Source organism: Diadema antillarum, unplaced genomic scaffold, assembly GCF_040938485.1.
Source record: "Diadema antillarum isolate AM-2024a unplaced genomic scaffold, OU_Dant_1.0 seq00000231_RagTag, whole genome shotgun sequence".
Classification (NCBI taxonomy): Eukaryota; Metazoa; Echinodermata; class Echinoidea; order Diadematoida; family Diadematidae; genus Diadema; species Diadema antillarum.
This window is the reverse complement of record NW_027271281.1, coordinates 365,092-375,210: the sequence shown is the minus strand read 5'-3', so window position 1 is coordinate 375,210 and position 10,119 is coordinate 365,092. Positions and strand designations below refer to the sequence as shown.

Below are 10,119 nucleotides of genomic sequence, written 5' to 3'. Positions count from 1 at the left end.
AGCAGGAGGGTAATGGACAGACAAAAGGCGGAGGAGGGTCAGTGATGATCCCAAGGATCAAGGAGGGCAACCTGTGAAGGATAAGGATGAATAGGGAGGCACCATCATAACAAGATGGAACAACAGAGGGATAAAGAAAGGAAAAGAGTGAAATAGCAACATCATTGGGGGGGGGGGGGGGGGGGGGGGCTGAACAAGCAGCGAATACTAACCTGGTGTACCAAGAAGAGGCAACAAAATGAAAGTGAGAGTCAACCAACAAAATAAATTCAAGTTACAAAACATATCAAAGTATAATTATGCCAATACAATTAATAATAACAATGATGATGATAATAGATCAAATGATGATAATGACAATAATAAGATTTAGATATACATATCACACTATCTGCCCAGTTCTGTTCATGTGTCAATCTTAATCCATCCAACTAAATAGGCCCTACTGTACTGTACTTAATATAATTTCTCAAATTCATTTTTCTACTGGTCTATCATTCAGATTTGCTTTCTACTTATACCGGTGCAATTACTGGTACATGGTAGTCACCTCATAATATATTATTAATACTGTCTGATAATAAATATGTCATAAATCATTCTGTTCATCAAGTACAGTGTAATTTCATTCAAACAGCAAAATTTTTCAGGTAAAAGATACAAAACGCAACTGTTCATACGTCATTGCATACCGGTACTCGGTACACCAGGGAGGTGAGGCTCCTCTCACCTCTCTGGTATTCCACCCAGCCGCGCCGAGGATACAGGGGACCCGCGACCCGCCCCCTTTGATCGCCGCGTAATGTTTCAGCTTTCATAACCTAAAGGGGAAACCCTAGATCAACTTGACCGACCGCGAACGAACCGGAAGTTTAGCGGAATTAGAAGGTAACCGAATTAGAACAGCAAGAATTCAGGAGTGGCCACGATGTTTACTGACGAACAATTTGAACAGGCCATCAAGGAATTGGATGAACCAGACCTCACTGACTACGAGTTTTTCACTGAATCTACCGGAGTTAAAATTTACAGAAAATATAATAGCGTGAGTATTGTAACTGACCTACTTGACATGAATGAGCCGAGTGAACATGACGCCGGATCTAGTTATCTTCAGTCCCAAGGCCCGGCATTGATGGGGGATTCTCAGCAAAAGTGATATGCCCGCCACGAATAGGACGAATCAACGAATGGCACATCTAGTTTCGAGGTCATCGAAGATTGTAACCATAGCAGAGTATTTTTTATCTAATGCTAACATTTACCTAACAACAGTAGAGAAATAGTACAACATTTATTAGATGCATGGCTGCTCTAAGATCATGCTGAGGTCTCAGATCTTTTTATATTGCTAGGAAACTGAATTTACAGAGAATTAGAGAACTAGCTTAGACAAAGTTAGAGATCCACTGCACTGTATTCAGTATGTAAACTTACTATTTCTACACTCCTGTAAATTTTATTAGTCTAAAATTTACTTAATGTACGTCAATCAGTACAGTAGAGTTTTCTGGTGAAGGTGAAACGGCAGCCGGTGAAACAACCCTTGTAGTAATTCTGAGTAGAGGAAAAGGAAGTAAATCCTGGGCCTGGCAAAAAATGTATTTTTCCTTAAAAGTTGTTTTGTTTTGTTTTGTTTTGGTTTTTTTTACCAATTCATATTTTATTCACATTTAACATGTAGGCCTATATTGTCTCATGTATCGTACGGTGTCATGTATCAATATCATGTCTCCAAGTGTGGCTGTGTGTACCTGTGCACAAAAGGATACTTCAAATAGTAGGGCGTCGGTAGCGCGATGCGCTTTGTCATCCCCTTCGAAATTCACGCAAAAGTCGCGAGTTCACAAGTCATCTTTGACCTACATTTTCTAGGTCTATATGCATCTACAGAACATAAAACTACTTCAAAACATTTTTTACAATAAGAGAAATCTATCATATTATCTTCGATACTAAATGATATCACGAAAGTCACATTTTGAATGCAAAAGCGCTAGCGTTTTCAAACAAACTTACGACTACCAGATGCGTTCCGTGCGTGTTGGGCAATGGGCGAACGTAGGGCGCGCGTTCGGTCAAAAAGTGGACCCACAAATTTGGCTTAAAACCACCTTTCAGGCATTTTCGCGGGTTTATCCCGGGAACAAATCTCCATAAATTTGGTATCATATGAAAGCTTGTGGTGGTCTCATTCTTCTCGTCCTACGCCGAGTTTAGATATCAAGACGTATTGCTACCTAAATTCAGATTTAAGCCTAAACATCGCTATAACTCGGCTGTTCCGTCCGACTGTGAAACTGGCCATACCGGTGTAGGAGGATTCAATGGTGCTGAATCCAAAAATAGCATTGGTTTTTCGCTTATTCCCCAGGATAAACCCGCGAAATAGCGATTAAGATACCCTTGTCAGCATAGTAACAGCATCAGCGAACTAAGCGAGGCGGGGCCTACAAGTCTAGACACGTAGTTACACGCCATGACTCGTGGTTACGGCGCGCACTTACGCGAAGCTCCATACAGTCGAGTCGGTTTTGCATGCATAGGTACGGTGTTCAGCCTCCGCACAGCTGCTATAGCGCACTGCCGGTACGTAATGTGAGTACCGGTACATGTGCGCGTCTCCATGTACACTGTACTACATATCGCACATGCACCACTACTGTGTGCGCTTTTACTCCGCCGCGCTGTTAGACCTACGTTTGTGATACGTTTGTATGTATGATGGGTCATCGGTCTCGTAAACCCGTGTGTACAAATCGCGTGCGAGTGCAAGTACAAGTGCGTGCCGCGGGATCGAAGCGGGCCTCGCACAGCACCCTGGCTGGGTAGGTGTGTGCTAGCTGACAAGGATGCGCGCTTAGCCTTAGAAACACGCGCGCTTTGAATGTGATAAACGCAGTGAATAGCACCGCCCACTGGAGTGCGCTTGACAGTGAATTTCATTACGCTCGCGACGACGCGACCCACTTTTTCGCCAAGGTTTTGACAGCGTGAGGATGAAAAATACCCTGTTTTTATTTGCTCATAACTTCACCATTATTCATGATTATGGTGAGAAATTTTGCACATGTATTATGTTAACTACGGACATTATGGATATGTATGTTTTAGTGTAAAATGACTTGTATTTCTCCAGTTGCAAAAATCTACCAGACACCCTACAAATAGATATTCTAAATAATTTCATTTTTCTAACGTTAGTACCGTAATTGTTCACAATTAAATACTGAATACGGCATATATTTAGCAAGTCTAAATTTTCGCGAATTGAGACTTCCCGACGATTTCGCGAGTGGTTAAATTCGCGATCATGGGGTCCTGTACTGAATGGAGAAATGTATACGCGTACATCACATTCTTATCAGGATCAGAGTCAATATTTTCGCGTGTCTTTAATTTCGCGAATTGCAGCTGACTCGCGAAATTCGCAAAAATAAAAACCTCACGAAATATTCGGCGTATACAGTAAAAGGTTATACCTCCATTGTTGCATTTTTTCTTTTGACAGACATCAGGCTTGTATGAATACAAGACATTTGGAGGTATAGGTGACGTACCACCTGATATCTGCGCTGCTGTGTACACTGACCTAGAATACAGGAAAAAATGGGACTCATATGTCAAAGGTAAGGATCAAGTCACTGAATAGCTTGTACTGTTATTTCAAGAGGGATGACTTACTTTACTCAGTATGGAATATATTCTTTATTTCACTTTTAAAGTAATACCTTTATTATTCTTTGTGTCATTTCTAATTTCACTGACCAAAGTCTCCTTTATACTTGTTTCAAATTTCAAAGCATGATGAAAAATTCTCCAAAATTCAAACAAATAATCCTGAGAATTATGACGGGTATGATAAGCCAGTATAGTGAAATATAGTCATCCCAAGGTCGTCTGAAGATCATCTCCATTGTTTAGTATCATGTTTGCTTCTTGCATCCATAAAGTCACTTTTTGTGTGTGAAAAGGAGAGATGAATAATCCTCTCATCACCACTGATTCACCATACATGTACAAGTACACTTTACAAAACTTTAGTTTTCTTGCTGATCTTTCTCCTAGAGCTGTACACATTCCAGGAAGGAGACAAAGAAGGTGTATACTGGCGTGTGGCATTCCCATTCCCTCTAGCAAACAGAGATGTATCCTTTATGATATTGATTGAAACAAAATCATGGTTTGTTTTTTTCAATAAAAAAATAAAGATATATATATATATGTGTGTCAGTGTGTGTATACATATATTTTATCAATTAGAATTTTTTTTTTGAATTAAAAAGAATTTACATGATTGATTTACACATTTATCACAAATTGAGTTCACAAGACAAAGAGAGATGTATTACAAGAAATTTATGATAATTGTGCTACATTGCTTTTAAAGTACATAACATGAACAACCTACATATATCAAAAAAGTGTCCAGGTTTAATAACACCAAATGCACTAAAAAAAAATCTGATAAACGAGTGTAATGGTGTGCAGAAAAATTAAGAAATCTGTTTTCATAGGAATTGAAGATCCAGGGGCGCATTTGACAGAATTCTACAGGCCATGTAGAGAAAATTAAACACAGACTGATCAGACAGACCGTTATATTCCCAGTTGGTTAGAAAGAATAATAGAATGGGGGTAGTAGCCACATCTTTTGCCATCCCCCTTTTTTTGTTGTTGTTGTTGTCAATAATCAATGATCTGGTCTTTTGTATCTCTTAAACATGCACTTCTCAACCTTTTTCATCCTGAGGCCCACTTTGGCTCCAACAAATTTTTTTCGAGGCCTATAGTTAGATGAAAAAAGTACTCTCTATTATTTCATTTTTGGCCGACATCGCAGCCCACATACTAGAGCTCGGCTGCCCATCGGTTGAGAAGCATGGTCTCAGGTCATCTCCAGTTGAGTCCATTGTGTTTCCTTAAAGCTGTGTTCACCTTTTGATTCCACCAGTATGTGTTTATGAGAGAAACCAGAGAGTTTGACAGGGATGGCCGGCATATATGGGTGTGTCTCGGGCGGAGCACTCCGTTTCCATCCAAGCAGGAGAAGTCGGGCGTGGTCAGGGTCAGAGACTTCTACCAGAGCATGACTATAACTGCAGACAAGAATGGTACCAAAGGTAATTTATCCCTGCAGCTGCGCGCAGTCGCCATCAGTTGCTAAAAACTGTCTGAGAAGTGCTCAGAATTAAATGATGTAGGGTACATCTTCAGGAGGACCTTAAATTGGCCACAGTTACCCCGTCATATGTTGTGTCACAAAAAAAGATGGCCACTCCTTGAAACTGTGGGGAGAAATGAATTCCCTCTCACAATGAATGTGTTGTGAGAAAATACATTGTTGTTATGCCATTAAGTGAGTCAATGTGATTTGTCTTTAATTCCTGGGGTGAAATCCATTCATGATATTTGCACCATAATATAAGAGAGTTACATGACCACATGAGCCATTTTATATGGACCTCCTTGATTAATGGGCCATTGTTTTATAGAGGTTTTACTTTGTTATTAAGATTGTGAGGATGTTGTATTGTGAATATGTTTGACTCACAAAATTGTTCACATTTTTCGTTTCCATTTGATTTCTCCAGTGTCTTTGTCTTTCCTGAAAATAAATCAGAATAGAGGTAACATCGTCTAGATTCACATTGCTTAGTGCCAATGCAACAATGAGCGATGTCGTGGCATGGTGCAATAATGTTCATAGACACTATGTTTTAAGTTGAATGTCATTAATGAATGCGGTATGTATCTATCCTCCACCCAGCTTTCATGGAGTACTATGATGATCCAAGGGGCAATATTCCAACGTGGCTTATAAACTGGGCTGCCAAGGTAACAAATCATTCTCAGCTCACTCTTCCTTTAACATAAAAATGTATGCTATATTTTAAGAAAGCCTGAGAGTAGTACACAACATCTATTTGGCAAGCCCAGGTATATCTTACCATTTTTAGATTTAATATTTTCAGCAAGAGAGTGTCAATCTATTGGCTTGTGTTATGGACCTGTAATCAATTTGTTGTCAGTTCGAGGCCTAGTCTTGACACAAAAATCTTCATGCGAGGCCAGTTACTGCAGTTAAAGATGCATGTGCTTTCTTCTCGAGGCTTGAACATTTAGTGACGTGTTCAATTGTATATGGCAAGTCTGATGTATATTGCCCTGTTTCATAAAGCTGTTCGTAAAGTTATGCATGACTTTACGAACGACTGGAATATGAAGTGCCAAAATTAGTGCAAATTTTTTTTTTCCTGCAGGTTTTACAAAGTATGACTGTATGTCAATATTTCATCTATATTGGGGCAAAAATACACTTTCAACTAAAAACTTGTGTTAACATGTAAGAATAATCATTATCATCTGCAAATTTCAACTTTAGCTATTGAAATTAGCAACAGTTAGGAAACCCACTTGGCTTGCCATATCTAAGTCATTCGTAAAGTCGTGCGTAACTTTACGAACAGCTTTATGAAATAGGGCCCAGTTCTTATATTAGAAAAGAGCGTTGGAAGAGGATGTGATGGGGATCTACTGATGTTCCTTCAACCGTCATGTGTTAACTTATTTTGCAGTATCTCAGTTTTCCTTCGCTGTCTAAAAAAAACCCAACAACAACAACAAAACCCAAAAACAAAACACTGCTGCAAGGGTTCAGTGGTGTAGCAACCAATCAATAGTAAACAACAGAGCATATCACGGTGCACTGCAGATAAGCTCGGCTAATCCCTCCGTGCACAGCTTGTGATGCACGGTACAGCTCTATACTGAATATGCAAGCTTGAGAAAATTCTGAGAAAAGTTGTAAGTATCTTATGATTTTTCTCTGCCCATGTATTGCAATATCTGACTAGTGCAGCACTTAGAAGAGTCCACAATTGGCATACAAAGAGTTTAAAAAAAAAAAGTTGTAGGTTTAATCAGTTTAAAGAGAAAACAAATGTTTCTTTTTCTTTTCACAGACTGGTGTACCAGGCTTCCTCAAGACCATGTTGACAGCATGTCAAGGTTACAAACAATTTCTGGAGTCCAAGAAATGACTTGCCAGCCAGGTAGCAACTCAAAACTAATGTTATAGACCACTTCGAATGCATTCTAGCGGGAGGAAATGAACAATTTCATAATTTTGTTGTAGTCTGTGGATATTTCCCTCTTCATGCCACAGAAATGAGGGATACACTGTGAAGTAAAACAAACATGTATTGTTTTTTATAGACAGGATGCAAGAATGCATCATGTATCAATGATACAGTTTTTTGCATATAGATACGTTCCATATATTCCATATTGCACGCACAAAACTGTGAACAAAGGATTTTTCCTCAGCAGCCAGAAAAGCTTGTCTCACTTTGTCCTAACTTTCATAGTGACAACCAGTGATGCAAAAGTGGTTTGGACTCAGGGTGTGAAGAGATTACCAGAAGCTAAATACAGGTGAAGATATTGCAGATAAGTTAGATCATGCCCCCCCCCCCAAAAAAAAAAAAAAAAACACAAACAACAACAACAACAACAACAACAACAACAACAACAAACCAACAACAAAAAACAAAAAACAAAACAAAACAAAACAAACAAACAAACAAACAAACAAACAAACTCCCCTGTGTTTGCTATGTGGAATGATAAAGTTGTGAAGAAACATAAAGATTGAATGTATTGTCAAGTGTTAATGTAGATATAATTATTGATGGAAGATTATTAATGTTATCAGGCTTCGGTGACATATGCCTGAGACCTACATATATGCTGCTTCAAGACATCTATCACACATCTTTCACATCAAAAGTCTGATTTTAGAGTCAATTAATGAACATGACAAGAATCCTGACCTGACCTGGACTCACAATAGAAGCATTACATATTGCCATCTAGCACTCACTTTAATAAGCTATGGTGAAATAATGATTATAGAATGCTTTGGCGATTTGTTCATTTGCCCTGCTTGCCAGTAATTTGTCACTCATTTTAGTGATATTTCTTGAATTCAAATGCTGGAGAAAAACTGCTTTTTTTTTTTTTTGAATCATTCCAGAGAATGTTCCTATTTCCCTGTTTTTATGATACGGAGAGGGATGTATTTTGAGTCCTCTCTATAAGAAGTATGTGCAGAGTTTTCTGATAGTTGTCTCAAAAATTACTTTTGCTGTGAGATATATTATAAAATAATTCTTTTTTTTTTTTAAAATGAACATCTCAAAATGCAACTTTGATCATTGACAAAGTGTATGCTTTCTGTATGTGCGTTACTCTAAATGTGGAGAAATAATTTGCATTTCATCAGAAATCGTACCGTATTCATGCATCTCTAAAGTGGAGCGAAAAGCAAATGTTCTGGTCCAAACTTTGATATGAAGGCGGAAAGTATTCGAACATTTGATACAATCAGAATAAGTGCCTTCTGAGCATTCAGTAGTTACTGAACAATTAAAAGTGTTTGCTCTTAGAATATCATCAACTTAACACGTTGAATCGTTGTGGAATTGATGGCCTCATCATGACATTGTCTCTGCGATCCTATACAGAATTCATACCGATGATTTCTGTGCATTTATGATCGAGCAAATCTCCACAGATGCGCGTCTGTTAGTGTGTCATGTTTGTTTTTAAAATTTTATACACATAATGCAAGCAGATGTATGCATGCATGTTTTGAAGATCAAGTAAGATGGAATAGGTTATTGTTTTGTTGTGTTTTTCTCAAGAGGTTTAGAAGATTCAGGGTAAAAAAAAACAACAACAAAAAAACAAACATGATTACATTCAATCTGTCATTGTTACAAAGAGCCAAAACTTGACATTTAAGCTTTGAAGATAAATTTATGTTGATTTAATCAAGAATATGATGTGAAAAACCTGGGGTATGTATCTCTATGTCATGGTATGGCAGGGACAAAATTTGATTGAACTATATCAAGTGGCTTTCCTTTTAATACTTGTTGACCAGTTGCAGTGTCTGCAAGTCATACTTAAACATTATACGTACAGCTGTACATATATTTGAGAATACAGATGGCCACATGTTTCTACTTTAGAGTGTCTATGACACATTGACTCTGTGTGTGATACCTCATACATCATCTGTACAGTCTAGATTATTTTTTATCATGTGAGTTGACACCGTAAATTTTAGTCTCTTCACATTTTCAATACTTCAAATCATTTTGAATGTAGCAATATGCACAGGTTGTTGATTACGAAATCAAGATAGACATAATGCAGTGACTAATACATGTGTATGATCTTGTGTCCAAAATGATTTCAATAACTTCAAATATCGAAAATCATGCGGTCAGTAAAGTATGAAGAATTAAGGAAACCGAAAGGCTGGAATGTATGAAAGGAATGTGTATTTCGAGATTGCTGCACTAAAAAAAACACACCAAAAATAAACAAACAAACAAAAACAAAACAAACACGAATGTGTAAAAGCAATAGAGCTCTTCTTTGTATGCGCTACTTGCAATATTTCCATGCACTCTGATGGGTTTGTCTTCTTTTTTTGAAGTCAAGACATTCAGGGCTGATACCGTCCAAGGAACTTTGAATTACACGCAACCTGTCTTTATAAATGGATTTCTGCGAAGGCAAATTCTGTTGTGTAATTCTCCCGCTCATTGTTAAATGCCGGTTTGGGAATTCACTTTTATTTTCTGTGTGCGTGTATGTTTGTGTGTTTGATTTGCGAGTTCATTTTAAAATATAGTGTATGTATTTATTTACATGCGTTTATGTACATTCATTATGCTAGATATTGCTTTAGTAATGATATATGTGACTTCTTGTTACTGATTTTCTCCAGCCGGTAGATTTATGCTTCATTCTACGACATGTTTTTTTTTTTTTAGTTAGTTATGAAAGTTGCAAAAATACGCACAAACATTCAAGTCTGTAACATTAGGATGATTTTTGCGTGTGTATGTGTGTGTGATTGTAGTTACCATGGTACATGAAGTTACTAGAATTATAAATGCGCCCATATAATGTATGTGTCTTCATAAGTGCCATCGGCTATACAGTCTGATTTTACCAGAGCAGTTGTCATTTCTGTGTTCCAGATATATGTGCTAATAAATTGCCTTAAATTGGGGTTCCAATTCAAGAAAAAGAAACAGA

At 37.8% G+C, this 10,119-nt stretch overlaps 1 protein-coding gene across 1 annotated transcript; it reads left to right on the top strand.

Annotated features, from left to right (window-relative positions):
- Positions 1-912: 912 nt before the first annotated feature.
- Positions 913-7,043, top strand: LOC139729258 (phosphatidylcholine transfer protein-like). Its single transcript, XM_071640188.1, has 6 exons — positions 913-1,045; positions 3,512-3,629; positions 4,069-4,148; positions 4,955-5,123; positions 5,771-5,838; positions 6,966-7,043. Exons 1-6 carry the CDS (start codon positions 929-931, stop codon positions 7,041-7,043), a joined length of 630 nt encoding a protein of 209 aa, XP_071496289.1. The 5' UTR covers positions 913-928.
- Positions 7,044-10,119: the final 3,076 nt, after the last annotated feature.

What these genes read in the sequence shown, in the direction of transcription:
- LOC139729258 (XM_071640188.1), top strand. Translation starts at nt 929, where the DNA reads ATGTTTACTGACGAACAATTTGAACAGGCCATCAAGGAATTGGATGAA. An exon ending in ATGGGACTCATATGTCAAAG is followed by an intron (nt 3,630 to 4,068) that starts GTAAGGATCAAG and finishes TCTTTCTCCTAG; the next exon opens with AGCTGTACACATTCCAGGAA. An exon ending in TTATAAACTGGGCTGCCAAG is followed by an intron (nt 5,839 to 6,965) that starts GTAACAAATCAT and finishes TTCTTTTCACAG; the next exon opens with ACTGGTGTACCAGGCTTCCT.